The 13,962-nt window shown below is 55.9% G+C and overlaps 1 protein-coding gene across 3 annotated transcripts; it reads left to right on the top strand.

Moving 5' to 3' along the window:
• The first annotated feature begins 133 nt into the window (after positions 1 to 133).
• GMEB2 (glucocorticoid modulatory element binding protein 2) lies at positions 134 to 13,330 on the top strand. Of its 3 annotated transcripts, none has more exons than XM_040650970.2 (10): positions 134 to 320; positions 1,559 to 1,712; positions 4,433 to 4,530; positions 5,244 to 5,374; positions 6,693 to 6,796; positions 8,730 to 8,887; positions 10,106 to 10,177; positions 10,800 to 10,937; positions 11,470 to 11,592; positions 11,730 to 13,330. In XM_040650970.2, the coding sequence occupies exons 2-10, from the start codon at positions 1,582 to 1,584 to the stop codon at positions 12,365 to 12,367; spliced, it is 1,593 nt and encodes a 530-aa protein (XP_040506904.1). In that variant the 5' UTR covers positions 134 to 320; positions 1,559 to 1,581; the 3' UTR covers positions 12,368 to 13,330. The 3 variants fall into 3 exon arrangements, with proteins under 3 accessions (XP_040506904.1, XP_015152088.1, XP_040506905.1); XM_015296602.4 differs by having other exon boundaries at positions 5,247 to 5,374; XM_040650971.2 differs by lacking the exon at positions 134 to 320 and adding an exon at positions 401 to 1,454.
• Positions 13,331 to 13,962: the final 632 nt, after the last annotated feature.

The raw sequence follows: 13,962 nt of genomic DNA on the forward strand, positions 1-13,962 counted from the left end.
CGCGCGCCGTGCCCCCGGCTGCCCCCGAGCGCCCCCAGCCGCGCACGCGCACTGCGCCTCCCCGCCACTTATTTCGCAGGCAGCTCGGGCCGCGGCGCTGCGCCAAATAAGTCCCGAGAGCCGAGCCGGGGCCGTGCGCCTGCGCGCTGCGCGCCGCGAGCCGGGGTGGGGGGGGGCCCGAGAGCCGCGCGCGCGGCGGAGCCCCGCAGCCCCCAGCCCAGCGCCCGGCCCCGCACCCGCCGCCCCGCACCCGGCCCGGCTCAGCCCCCGCCGCAGCCCCCGGAGCCGCAGCGAGCGGGGCCGCGGGGCCTCGGCCTGAGGTAAGCGCCGGGCCCGGGCCTACCGCGGGGCTTCGCGCCGCACGCCGCGTCCGGCCGGGTCCCTGCGGAGCGTCAGGACGTTACGGCGGCGGCGGGAGACGGCGGCAGCGCCCGGCCGGCCCCCCCCTCACCCCCACCCCTCCTCCTCCTCTTCCCCCTCCCTCCGACGGGAGCGCGCCCACGCGCCCCCCCCTCCCCCCCCCCCCCGCCCGGAGCCACCTTCGGGAGCGCGCAGCCCCCCTCCATGCGCCCCCATCCCCCCCACCGCGTGCTATCGCCTCCATGCAGCTCTGCACCCCCTTCTTAACACCCCCCCCGCCTTCCCCCCTTTCAGGTGCAGCCCCCCATAATACCCCCGCATGCCCACCTACACCCTTCCATGTGCACGTGCCCCCCTCGTTGCTTCTCCCCTCCATGCACCGCCTCTCTGCCAAAGCCCCCCCAAACCTCCCAGTGGTGCAGTGCTGTTCTTTTCTCCCCCCGTTCGCCCCCCTCAGTCTTTCGGGTCACTGAAGTTGGCGGTGTGGATGGCACTTTGCATAGTGGGAGCTCCGTAATGTGGGTGCTGCCCCCCGGCTGTGGGGGTTCACCCCAAAAAGGAGCGGGGGGGGGGGGGGGGCAGGGAGAGGTCAGCTAAAAACCTCCAGCAGTCAGCAGTTGCAGAGCTGTGCTGTGTCCTTGCAAGGAGGGGATGGAGCAAAGCCTCGGCTTCTGGTGCTGCCTGCTGTCCGGTCGGCCTCGTGCCTTATTGCTGCAGCAATTTGTTTCGTCTCTTTCCCCTTGCTTCTTTCCCATGCAGTGAACACACTGTAAGGGCAAGCTGTTAATGAGAAGTGGCTTAGTGAGGGGGGGAACAGCTTTGCTTACGCTGCTGCTTGTGTTGCGCCAAGCTCGTGGCCCTGCGAGCACAGCGGTGCCTTTGGATGGGGGCTGAACCTCTCCTATTGCACTGAGTGGCTCAGAGCTGGGCACCAGGAGCGCAGTGCAATGGCAGTGTGCAAAGACAGGGCTTCTCCTGCCTGCACTTGGCTGGGGTTACTCACTGTGAAGTCCCTGCCCATGGGGCACAATGGGGGTGACAGCATCTGGTGGGGTCGGTGGCTCTGTGGAGATGTGCCCGCATCGGGGCCTGTTGTAAGCATCCCCCAAAACCTGTCTAACTCACCCCTGTCCTGCTGGGTCCCCTCCTTGGCACTGCTGGTGGCAGAGCAGTCACTCTCTGTGCTGTGTCCCTGCAGAGCGCTGCTCCCACGGCCCCGCCATGGCCACGCCGGACGTCAGTGTGCACATGGAGGAGGTGGTGGTGGTGACGACGCCGGACACGGCAGTGGATGGCAGTGGGGTGGAGGAGGTGAAGACGGTGCTGGTCACCACCAATCTGTCCCAGCATGGGTAAGAGCAGAGGGGACCTGGTGGGATGGATGTGGACACCGGTGGCTAAATCAGTGTTTTTTCACTGTTTCTTTCACAGCGATCCACTAAGCTCCAGGCAGTGGATATTCCTGCAGAGCTGCTGGGCACGGTGCAGCAGGGCTTGTGCTTTGGGGTTGGGCTTATCAATGAAGTGCTGGATGGGGCAGCACCGATCCAAAAGCAGAGCGAGCCTGGGTGACATCTGCAGCCCTCTGCACCCAGTTCCTGCTCCACCTGTTGCCAGTGAGCTCTGTTTGGGTACAGCTCAGGGACGCGTGGGCTGTTGGCTTCTTTCCTCCTCCATCTTTTCTGCTCTGTGCCCAGCATGCATTAGTGCTCCAAGCCCGTTTTAGCAGGCAGAAGCCCCCAGCTCACATCTGGCGCTGGCTTTGGGTAGCTTTACCCACCTCAGGCATTCTCATGCTCCCACAAAGCGGGCAGCAAGCGGCTACTTGTTGCTCTCCAAAACACTTGAGTCTTGCTGCGGTACGTCCTGCTATTTCTGTGCTCTGGGGTGGGGCGTCGTGTTTCAGCTTTTGGTGCACGAAACAGCTGCTGTGCTGCAACCAGAGTCAAATCTGAGCAGGCTCTGCTCCGTGTGCAGTGCTGGGACCGGTCAGCACGATTCCCTGAGCCACAGCCGACATGGAATGGGAGCTGCGGCTGTTTGGATGCTGAGCTTGGGCTGCTTTTCATGTGGCTGTGAGGTGTGGAACATGAGCCATGGCAGGGACTGCCTTGTTTGGTTTGGTTTCCTTTTGTTCTTTTCTCCCCCTCCTATTTTTCTTTGGAAACCTCTCCTTGCCCCACCATCAGAGCAGACAGACCCCTGCAGGGCTTTTTGAAGCATCCCAAACCGCTGCTCCTGGGCTCCCATACTGGAGCATTGCTGTGGGAAGGGCATGGACCTGGGGCTTGTGCCTCTGCTGGGCTCCTCTCCCTCCCTGGCATGATGGAAGCTCTTCAGTTGTAGCTGGTCTGTGGAGAAGGCTCTGAGCTCTTTGTTTTACGCTGCTGCAAAGCCCCAGAGCAGCAGGAGCGGCTCTTTGGGCTCAGTACATTTATCTGCTGCTCTCTTGGCTGTGGTTTTGCTGTTTAAAAAAAATAAATAAATACATAAGCTGAGGCTTAAGAGCTTAATTAGCTCCCGCGTTTTAATATTGACTGAAAAAAAAAAAAAAGCAGAGGAAAACAGAAATGGTTAACAGTCAGCAGGAGGCTTTTCTTTCGCCTGTGCTTGGGAGAGGTCCGTGTTCCCATGCTCTGATGCGTTGCCTGTATTTCTGCTGCAGTCTTTTGCTGAAGGCTTTTCTTTCCCGAGCCCCCAGAGGAGGCAGAGGCAGGCACGGGGCTTCGCCAGCACTCACCCTCCCTTCTCCCACCTGCTCTGTGTGTCCTCCCAGAGACATGAGCAGCTGCATCCCAGTGTTGTCATGGCAACCGGTGGGGACGCTTCATCTCTTCCTGCTGCAGTCCCTCCAGAATGGGATGGGAGAAAGCAGAGCCAAAACCACCCCTTTTTGTGTGTGTGTTCCCCTACATCTCTGTAGCGGAGAAAGACTTTGTGCTGCTGCTTGGATTCTTCTACCAGCTGCTAAAGTCAGTTGTTCTGTCTGAAGGATGGAGCTTGGCTGTGTGCTGGGTTATTTCTCCCAACCTTACAACACCTTTTGGTCACTTCTGGAGCAGTGTGAGTGCAGTCCAAAGGTTCTCCTTCCAGCAGGTCCACATACCCCATAGGAACAGGAGACTGCTTCTGTGCTGCCAAGCTCCAGCCCCCTGCTCCAACTCCAGTGCTGGGGCTGCCACCCCACAGGCTCTATCCCATTCCAGCAGTGCTTTGAAGCAGCAGGATGGGGGAACCAGTTGCTCCTGAATTGACTGGGCCCTGCTGCTGGGGAAATGCAGCTGCTGCTGAATCACTACTTCCACTGCTTTAATTCACCCCAAACAGAGCAGGGTTCAGGCTTACATTCTCCACGTGGTCTCCACTGGGAAGTTGAGATGTTGAGGTTTGCGGTGTGGGGATTTTTTCCCCCCTCTCCCTCCAGCAGGACCTCAAAAAGGTCCAGCAAGCTTGCTGTGGAAATGAGACAGCTTAATGGCAAACATGTATCCTAAAGGCTGCTGGGGAATGAGGAGCAGATCTCGGGCTGAACTTGATCCTCAGCAGAGCTGAGTGCACGGGAGAGATGTGGATGTGTGGACCCATCAGCAAAGCTCCTGGAGAGGTCTGAGGGCTCTGGTGTAGGGGAAGATGAAAGTGGTCTTCTTCGCCTACATCAGTTAATTAGTGTTATATTAGTGTTGATGTATGTGGGGCTGTAAGAGGGGGAAACAGGAGTCTGTAGCTTGTGTTGTGTTCTCTGTTCCCAGATCTGTTGAGCTCCAGCACTGAGCTTGTGCCACCCTGTGCAGGAAGCAGCCTATGTGTACCAGGTGCACTGTGTGTTGTTTCCAGGGAATTCCTTAGGGAAATTTGGCAGAGGCTCCTAATGGAGAATCTGACCCGGAGCCCAGCTGGGCTGGCAGCATCTCCGCATCCCCTGCCTCTGTACCCACCACGGCTGCAGGGAGAAGAGTCAGATTTTGTGGGGAAAATACAGTAGGAATGACTTCTGAAGCAGAGTCTTCTCTAAGCATCGCACCAGAGACAGCAACTTCACACAGCTTCATTTTGCATTTCTCTCTCTTGCCAGCGGTGACATAAATGAGGACACTCTGGAGACAGAAAACGCAGCTGCTGCGGCCGCTGCCGCCTTCACAGCATCCACACACCTGAAGGAAGCAGTGCTAGGTAGGTCTGAGCTGCAGCTCATGGGGCTCAGCTGCTCGGGGGCTGCTGAGAGCCGGGGGGACCTACAGCTGCCTGGCAGGGCTGGGGGCGCCCCCGCATCCTTCTCTGCCATTGGGAGTGCTCCTTGGGGTCTGGGTGATGCTGCTTTGGGGTCTGGGCGATGCTGCTGTGCATCAGGGATGTTCTCCAGCGTCTGGGGAGGGCTGGGTGCTGCTGCTGCTTGCTGGAGCGCTGCTGCCCTCTCCTGGTGCGGGACGTGTCCCTGTGATCTTGCCAGCTCTTGGCTTTTCGCCGCGGACGGATGTGATGTTGGCTTTCCAGCAGCTTTGGTTTCAAGCAAAAGTGAATTCGGGGAGCAAAGGCTGTAACTGAGCTGGGGATGGGAGCGCCTGAAAAAGTTACATTCACCCACAGTTTGAGAATGTATAGGCATCCTAACACCACCGTTCCTTACGTGGTTATCAAGAAGTGGATTTGCAGCCCTGGCTGCTGATTTCTCAGATTTCATGCATTCAGACATGGGAGGATTTATATGGATGTTTCTGCGCTATTTCACCTGAGCAATTTGGGTGTGAAAATTGTGACCACAAAACACCATTCCCACCGTGCTCCTTGTGTGTTACCTACTTGTGCTGATCCCAACCTTCAGCACAGTGTCGGGAGCTGCAGCTCACGTTTCTCTCTGCTCCGTCCTTCCTTCTGTTCCCTGTGAGAAGTGAAGATGGCTGAAGACGAGGACAGCTTGGAGGCAGAGATCGTGTACCCCATCACCTGTGGGGACAGCAAAGCCAACCTCATCTGGAGGAAGTTCGTGTGCCCCGGGATCAATGTGAAGTGTGTGCAGGTGGGTGTGGGGCTGTGCTGCTGTCCCTGCTTCTGCTCCTGGCTGGGTTGGACCTGAGCTCCCTGTGCCCACGTCATCCTCTGTGCCATGCTTGGGGTTTGCTGACTCAGTGAGCTTTTTTGAGTCAGAACCACATCATGGTAGGAGAGGGGAAAAGTTTTGGGCGTGGTGCCTGCTACTTGTCTTGCTCCATCTGAGCAGACCTGGCTGGAAAGGTGCTTTCCCCATTTAACTGCTTTGCTGCAGAGTTTGAGCAGTTTGGGCTCTTCTGCTGTCTGTTCAGTTTGAGTGTGAGGATTTGTTGAGAAGTTCAGGTAGGGAACATGCTGAGCAGTGCCTGCTGTGTCCTGGAGGGCTCCTGGTTAAAACCTGCATGGATGTGGGAGGAGAGCCAGGCTTCATCTCTAGGAGCACACAGGGCATGTTGCCACATGAGGGCTTTGCAAAGGATGTTCCTCTTCCTTCAGAGGAAACATGGCCTTTTACAAAGAGAGCAGCTTCCAGATAATTGCTTTTGCTGCTGCCTAAAATCAGCGTTCTCTTTGCAGTGAAGCCTGTGCAACAGTTCCTTATGCACTAATTGTGAGCAAGCGTGCTCACCTTAACATCAGTTCACATGTGCACGGAGAGGAGACCTGGATGGTGGGAAATCTTTCCTAAGACTGCCCATAAAGCACTGCTTTGAGGTCTGCCTGACTCTGGAGGTTGCTTTTAGCTCAGCTCATGGGTCCAGATCTGGCTGGGTGTGTAGGGCAATAAATAAAGGGGCAGAATAGGCTCCTGGTACGGCAACACCAACTCCCTGCAGCTGGTTTTCTGTGCAAGCAGGTGTGCTCCAAGAGGGGTCAGAGGTTTCACTGATAGCAGTGGCTGTGCTCGGTAGCAGGAGGTCAGAGGCCAAACAGGCTTCTCCTTCCTCACTTACGCAGGGCTGTGTGCACAGGGCTGCAGGGCTGTGCTGGGGATCCCGTGGAGGCCATGTGCACTGCTGCTTGGGATCACCTGCATCAGCCCCAGGTGCTTTGCTGTGCAGGGCAAGCAAGCAGGTTGGGCATTCAGCATACCGCTCTGTGCTGCTTGTACCCCAGGCTTTGCCAAGCAGCTGCCAGCTCTATGTCTTCAGCTCTGAGCTAGTGATGCTCCAAACACAGTTTTCTCAAAAGTGGGGGATGCTTGCCAGCTATCTCCAATGCTGATACTTCATTTAAATGTGTTGAGCCCTGGCATGAGCTGCCCAGGCTTGCCTGGTCTCGTCATCTCCAGGGGGCACACGATTCTCATTGCTCACCACACTGATGCTGCTCTTCTCCTCCTGCAGTTTGATGGACACCTCATCAGCCCCAAGGAGTTCGTGCACCTGGCAGGAAAGTCCACACTGAAGGACTGGAAGCGGGCAATCAGGATGAATGGGATCATGCTCCGGTCAGTCTGCGTGGCAGCAGATGGGATTTCTTCTTGCTGGGGTGGGACAGAGCCTTCTATACGGTTGCTGTGTTGCAGAGGGCACTGATGTGCTGCTGAGTGCTGGCCCCAAATGTTGTCCACCTGAAGGCTTTGCATATCCTCGTAGACAGGGAATATTTTGGGGCAGCAAAACCCCAGGAGTTTTAGCACTTGAAGCCTTCTGCATTCCCATGAGGTCCTAAGTGAGCACTGTGGTGCCCAGGGGCTGGGCTGTGTTATGTGCAGTTCTGTTTGAGCCACAAAGCGTGGTCTGCTCGTGAGCTAACACTCCCATTGCACTAGGGCTGCTTTAGATCAGTTTGTTGGTTTTCTTATTTTCCCAAGGGCTTATTCAAAGCTTATTTATGGAAGCATTTAACTCCTCTGGCCTCAACTATAGCAATTAAATTCTTCTATGTTCTTGAACACCAGCCTGAGACAGGTTCAGTAACACCCACATCCCTGTCTGTAGGCAGCACCTCGTTCCCTGGGGATTGCCATGCTTTCCTCATCCTTTCACAGGGTGACATTGCATCTGCCAGGATCCTTCTGCTTTGATGGCATGAGTCTTGTACTCCTAAGCAGCTTTTGCCCCGCTTAGGTTCTGCATAAGAGGCTTGTGCTGGGCAGGGGGGGGTCCTTGGGGAAATAACGTGTGTGAGGGATGTGTGATGGGGAGCTTGCAGGCTGCGGGAGGATGCCAGAAGTTCACTTGGCTTTTTTTGGTCTTCCCAACTTCTTCTTTCGCACATGTGTCTGTGTGTGCAGCTGTGAAAAAGGAAGGCCGGGTCAGATTCTTCCATGAGATCTGGTTATTTTTCTCTTTTCTTTTTTTAGTCCTTCCTCCTCGTTTCAGCTGTTGAGGAAAATTTCCCTTGAAAGCCATCAGCCTGCTATAGGCACATGCTCTCCCTTCTTCCTTCTGTTCCCACACGGCTGCATTTTGCTGAACCTATTCAGAGCATCCTTGGGCATCCCTCATCTGCTCCTGGCACAGCATGGCAGGGCTGGGGGCTCTGGGATGTGCAGAGCAGTGGTCAAAAGCAAAGTATGTGAATCTCACCCCATATGCCTCCCTCTTCGGGGGGAGAGAGGCTCAGCCCATTGGCCGGTCCCAGGAGCCAGCAATGTCCTCCTGACTTGTCTGTGATGGCACCTCTCCCAAAATTCCTTCTCTTTTAAGTCATTTTACACTGTTTTCTTTCTTCCAAGTGGAGCTTGAGTAGCTTTAGTCAAACAGACGTTTGTTTTGTAAAGCTTACTCTAAAACTTGTGCTGGCTTAGAAAAACAAGGTAGTTGATCAGTTCCAGTGGTACCATCAAGTCTCCATCCCTGCATGAAATTTGGCCACAGGACCTCCGCCCCACTCCACACTGTGTTGTTTTTGGAGTTAGCATACCAGGCCCCCCCGGTGTTTGCTAACAGTGAAGGCTGCAGGTCACGTTGCTTAGGGAGGGAATGGATTATCCACCGTGTTCTACCCTGAAGGTTTCCCTTCTGTCAAGAAGTGGACTTTTCAATAAGCCTTTTCAATAAGTGACCAGCATTGAGCAGGCTGTGGTTGCTGCTTGAAGCAACTCTTAGTGAACGCTGCTTGTAAGGAGGGGAGAACTTGGCAAGGGATGCTCAGACCTTTGTCTCTGCCTCTCCAGCTCATGGTGGTGTGCCCAGCAGACCCCACAGGCATTCATCATGCCTCCTTGTCCTGCTAGCGGGCACTGTGCTGGGGGAAGGCAGAAGCAGAGCATGGCTTCACCTCTCTTTGGGATGCTGAGAGGTGAGGAGGAGCTCTCTGGGACGCCAAGGTGTTTAGGGGATGCTCTGCAGGCTGCTTCATGTGCTGCCTGGGCAGGAGCTGCTCCTTCAGCTGAGCGTGTGAGCATGTCCCTGTGTTTGCTCCCTCTCTTGCAGGAAGATCATGGACTCGGGGGAGCTGGATTTCTACCAGCACACCAAGGTCTGCTCCAACACGTGCCGGAGCACCAAGATTGACCTGACCAGTGCCAGGGTGTCTCTGAGCAGCCAGACCTCCACGGAGTACATCCCTCTCACTCCTGCTTCCACAGATGGTACGTGCAGCGATTCCTGGCACCTTTGCAGCAAGAGCTTTGCAGGATTAAAGCAGAACTGGTGCTGCATACCCAACGTTCCTTACGATTGCCTCTCTGCTACATTCTGCTTAGCAGTTTGCTTTTATTCTGCTTTTTTCCCCTTGCGTTGTTGCAGGATTTCTCATAGCAGCGCTAGGCGGTGTTCTCAGTGCAGAGAGGCAGTCCTTCTCCCCATTGCTCTGTAATGCTGCATGACCCAAAGAGCTGCCCTTCTGGCACCCTGTCCTGTGTCGCTGAAGCAATTATCAGTGAGCAAACAGCGGTGGGTGTGTGAGGGGGGGCTCTGTCCCAGCTGTTGTGTCCCATGCTGATCACAGCCCCCAGGGCCGGTGTGGTCCCCAGCAGTGCAGGGTCAGAGCCCTCCCAGGGAGCTGACTTCAGCTTGAATAATGAATGGGCTCTTGCTGAAGGCTCCCTGGCTGAATTATTTATTGGTTTTGTCTGATGGAAAATTAAAGAGAACTGAGGAATACAATGGGTTCTGTATCTGCCCTCGTGCATGTAGTTTATAAAACTGGATCTAAATGACGTTGCAGCTCTGTAGCTTTAGCCCTGAATAGAATTGGTCCTTTAATTACAGGCAGCTATTATATTGGAAGCTATTTCTGAGTGCTTTTTCTCAACTCCTTTTGCTTTTGAGAGTTAAGAAACACCCCTGAGGGCTCCAGAACGCATCTGTGGGGCAGAGAGCTGCCAGCATGAGTTAATTATGGCCCTGGTTATTAGTTCACTACTGAGGGATGCTGCAATAAACAAAGCCACTGAGGTTTGGTGGGGAAGGAGCCATCCCCTGCAAAGCTTTGGGACCCCCATGGTGTGTGGGTCTGGCAGATGGCGAGCTGGCCAGAAGGGATGCCGGGAAATCAGGCTTGGAGCACTGCTTTGAGCAATAAGGGTGTATGCAGAGGGGGATGGGAGGAGAGTGCTCTTGGCCTTGTGTAAGGGTTGCAGAAGTAATCCCTTTGGTATTGCACTCCAGTGTGGAAAAATCAGCTGTGGCCTCACAGCGCAGCCGCATGGCTCCTGTGAAAGTGGCCCCACCCAACAAAAAGGGGCAGTTCCAGCAGTGTAGGAAGGAGAGCATCCCTTGGAAACAGCCTGTGAAAAATACAGAGAAAAACCAGGACTCGGTTTTCTTTTTTTTTTTCCTTTTTTCTTTTCTGCTATTGGTTGCAGTGAACGGATCCCCAGCTACAATTACCATAGAAACATGTGAGGACGCCGGCGATTGGACCACCAGCATAGGAGGTAGGGCTGCATATGGGCGGAGGCTGAGGGCGATGTGGGAGAAGTGGGGGTGGTGGGGACAGGGGTCAGGGATGAGGACCAGAGCCTATTGCTGGAGCTGCCCTGCTCAGACCTCCTGGTGCCAGCCCGTCTGTCTAACTGCTGCATCGGCTTGGGTTGGAATTGTTTCTAAGCACTGGAATATCTAAGCGTGGTGTGGCTTTGGGGTTGGGGGGGGAACTAATTGGAGAGCCACGAATTGTCTTCTGTGTTCCTCTGGTGTAATTGGAGCTGGGGAAACAGGTGTGGGGCTGAGGGCATTGGGTTCTTGGAAGAGCTGTGCTGTGGTCACAACCTTGCACCTGTGTGCTGAGTCCTGAGCTGGAGGAGTGGGCTCCTCTGGCACCATGTCCTGGCTGCTCTGTGTGCTGCAGCAGGGTGGCATTTGTCCTTCTGTCTGCCCTTTGGGTACTGCACACCCACAGACCTGGGGGACCTCACCCTTATATGGGACAAGGCAGAGAGCATATCGTGATCGCTTGGAAGCTGGTTAATGTGCAGCCCCTTTTTTTTCCCCTAAGAGCCATGAAAACCCCACTTCCACCTCTGAGGGTTCTGAAGACCTCCCTTTCTCTTCCTCCAGATGACACCTTTGCGTTCTGGCGAGGCCTGAGGGACGCAGGTCTCCTGGATGATGTCATCCAGGAGTTCCACCAGGAGCTGCTGGACACCATGCGGGGTTTGCAGCAGCGTGCACAGGACCCCCCCCTGCAGCTGGGAGGTGAGCAGCTGGCAGCAGGCACGGGGCTGGGGGTGTCCTCTGGGAGCTGTCATGACTCAGACTTGTTACAGTCAGAAACAAAATAGAAAGGAAACTTTTAGCTTATCATCATAAATGCGAGCAGATGGCCCTGTTCTCCTTGATGCTGGTGCAGGAGGGCAGCTCTGAGCAGGGGCTGCAGGTGGCCACGATTCCTTCAGGTTCTCTGGGCCCCAGGCTTCCCCTGCTGCCTTCAGGACTCTGGGCGAGCATTTGGCTCTGGAGCTGGAAGGAATTTAGGCCATTGGAATAAAGATACAACAAGCAGCTGCTGTGCCAGGAGGCTTCTTGTCAATCCCTGCTAAGTAGGAAAGTGCTGCTTATCCAGGAGTGACCTCCTGCACTTTCTCATGACTTCTCCTCCTGCCCAGCTCATTGTGTTACCCTCACACAGGCTTTGGCTGTCTCGGCTGAACACCTTTGCTTTCAGATAGCTTTTTACCAAACCATTTGGAAATTTGTGTTCTTCAAAGACCTGTCTCTCCTCTTTAAGATGCTGTTCTACTTAACAACGTGGTGCAGAACTTCAGGATGCTGGACCTGGTCAAGAAAGTCCTGGCCAGCCACAAGTGCCAGATGGATCGCTCCAGGGAGCAGTACACACGGGATCTGGCAGGTATGCTCCTGCAGTTATCTGACAACGTGGGTTATTTTTATGTAAGGCTGCAGCTTTGGTGTAAAACTGGTGCTTGTGAGGCCCATGCTGGAGCCGTGGGGATGCTCCGATGCGCGCTGACCACACTCTTGTTGCAGCTCTGGAGCAGCAGTGTGACGAGCACCGCAAGCGTGCCAAGGAGCTGAAGCACAAATCGCAGCACCTCAACAACGTGCTGATGACTCTGACTCCCGTCTCTGTCCCCACGCCTTTAAAACGCCCCCGGCTCACCCGGGCCACCTCCGGACCGGCTGCCATCACATCCCAGGTGCTGTCCCAGCCGGCGCAGATCGCCGTCACCCCCGCCGTGCCGATGTCGCAGCTCACCAGCCTGCCTCTGGGCAAAGTGGTCTCAACCCTCCCACCCTCGGTGTTGGGTAAAACCCCATCCCAACCGCCTGCCGCCAGCTCTCCAGCCTCCCCACTGCTGGGTGGCTACACCGTACTGGCCTCTGCTGGCAACGCCTTCCCCGGTGCAGTGGAAATCCACCCGGACGCTCCCAACGTGACGGTGCTGAGCACAGCGGCAGCGACGGCTCAGGACAGCAGCACAGTGGTGAAGGTGCTCAGCCCTTTCCAGCTGCTGGCACTGCCGGGGCTCGGTGCCGCCATCCAGAACGTGACACACGTGGGTGGTGGCGGTGCGGTGCTCAGCGTGCCCTCCGAGGGTCCCACGGCCGAGCACACCGCTGCCATCGAGGTGACGGCGGTGGCCGATGAAGCAGAGCAGAAGTGAAGGAGAGGGCCCTGCCTGGAGGGGACATTCGTCACGGCGCTCGGGGGAACGGCCTTGGGTCTGCGTGGTGCAATGAGGGGCGTGGGTTAAGGAGGCTCAGGGCGGCTGGAGCTGGGAGCAAGGAGGTGTGCGGGGCAGGCAGCGAGGGGAGGGAGGATGCCTGGAGGAGATGAGGGCAGCAGCGTGCTCTGCTCTGATGGGAGGAGGTCTGGAAGAAAAAAAAAAAAAGAAAAAACAACACCAACAAAAATAATTAAGGCTAAGTTTTTATAAAGCTTTCCTCCCTGCTCTCTTGGGGCAGGTACTCCACGCTGTGTCTGAGGAGCAGGGTGGGATATAGTGTGAGCTTTAGGAGCACGGAGCGCTGAGCCGGCACCGAGCCGGCTGCTGGGAGCCCACAGGCAGCAGTGGGAGGAGTGTGGGGCCGCTCGCCGTCCCTGTCCTGCAGCACGGAGGGGACACAGAGCCCTGGGGCTGACCCTTGGGTGCAGGCACTGTGGGCGGGTGGCCCAGGTCAGAGCGAGGAGGATCCCAGGTTGTGATTCCCCAGAGAACAGAGGAACCCAGAGGGCCGGGAAGAGCTGCAACTTCTGGGGTTTTAGGGTCTCTTTTCTATTTTTCTCAAAAAAAAGGAAAAAAAAAATCCATTTTTAGGATTTTTTTTTTTTAATTAAAGGCTGTGAGCACATTACTGGAGTAAGGCAGAACGGGGGGCTGGGTGCAGAGCGAGGAGCTGAGCGGCAGCAGCCCCGTGCCCAGCATCATCTTACTGGGTGCTGGCATCCATCACCTGCTGCAGGAGGATGCTCTGAAGGAAGGGGGCACTGGCCTCAGGTATGCCCCGGTGTTTGGGTGCTGGGAGGAGCTGGGTGCCTCAGGTGGGGGTTTTCTATGAACTCAGTCTGGCAGCAGCGATGGCAGGTTGCTTCTATCAGCTAATAAATGTGGTTTTTTTTGACAGAGTTTTGCTGGCCTATTGCCTTTCTGTGTCTGGTCCTGACAGCTTGGGGCAGGAGCATGTTCTTTAAACTGAAAACACAGTACTCATAAATACCCACGTGCATATATACGCTGTGCTTGCTGCCATGCACCCATCAGGGCTGGGAGGAGGAGTGGTTCCTCTCTCCAGGCATGAGCTGTGTTTGCTTTCCCGTGCCCTGATCCACTGCTACAGCCCCACGTGGAGGCTGAAGCTCTCTCTCTTCCCAGGGCTGCCAGCCATTAAGATAGCACTGTGATTTCTTCCTTGCAATCTCTGTACTTGGGACTCCATCGATAGATCTGACCAAGGCACTGCAAAGGGGTGTAACAGCCCCTGGCCTCTGACTGCCCTGCAGTGTGAGCAGCAGCACCGAGCTGGGATGCAGCAGGACAGGCTGTGCAGCATCCCCTCCTCACCAGCAAAGCTCTCCAAGCCCAGTGCCCCTTGGAGATAAAGCAACACAAGCTCTGTAGGAGGACTTGGGCTGGGAAAGTTCTCCATCCCTTTGCAGCAGCGGTTGCACAGTGGGTATGGGGTGCAGCCGCAGTGCCCCAGCTCTGTAGCATGCTCTGCTCCAGGGCAGGAGGGCAGTGCTGCCACGTGTCACCATGCT

The sequence above is a fragment of the Gallus gallus genome, chromosome 20 (assembly GCF_016699485.2).
Source record: "Gallus gallus isolate bGalGal1 chromosome 20, bGalGal1.mat.broiler.GRCg7b, whole genome shotgun sequence".
Classification (NCBI taxonomy): Eukaryota; Metazoa; Chordata; class Aves; order Galliformes; family Phasianidae; genus Gallus; species Gallus gallus.

What these genes read in the sequence shown, in the direction of transcription:
- GMEB2 (XM_040650970.2), top strand. Translation starts at nt 1,582, where the DNA reads ATGGCCACGCCGGACGTCAGTGTGCACATGGAGGAGGTGGTGGTGGTG. An exon ending in CCTGAAGGAAGCAGTGCTAG is followed by an intron (nt 4,531 to 5,243) that starts GTAGGTCTGAGC and finishes GTTCCCTGTGAG; the next exon opens with AAGTGAAGATGGCTGAAGAC. An exon ending in TTGGACCACCAGCATAGGAG is followed by an intron (nt 10,178 to 10,799) that starts GTAGGGCTGCAT and finishes CTCTTCCTCCAG; the next exon opens with ATGACACCTTTGCGTTCTGG.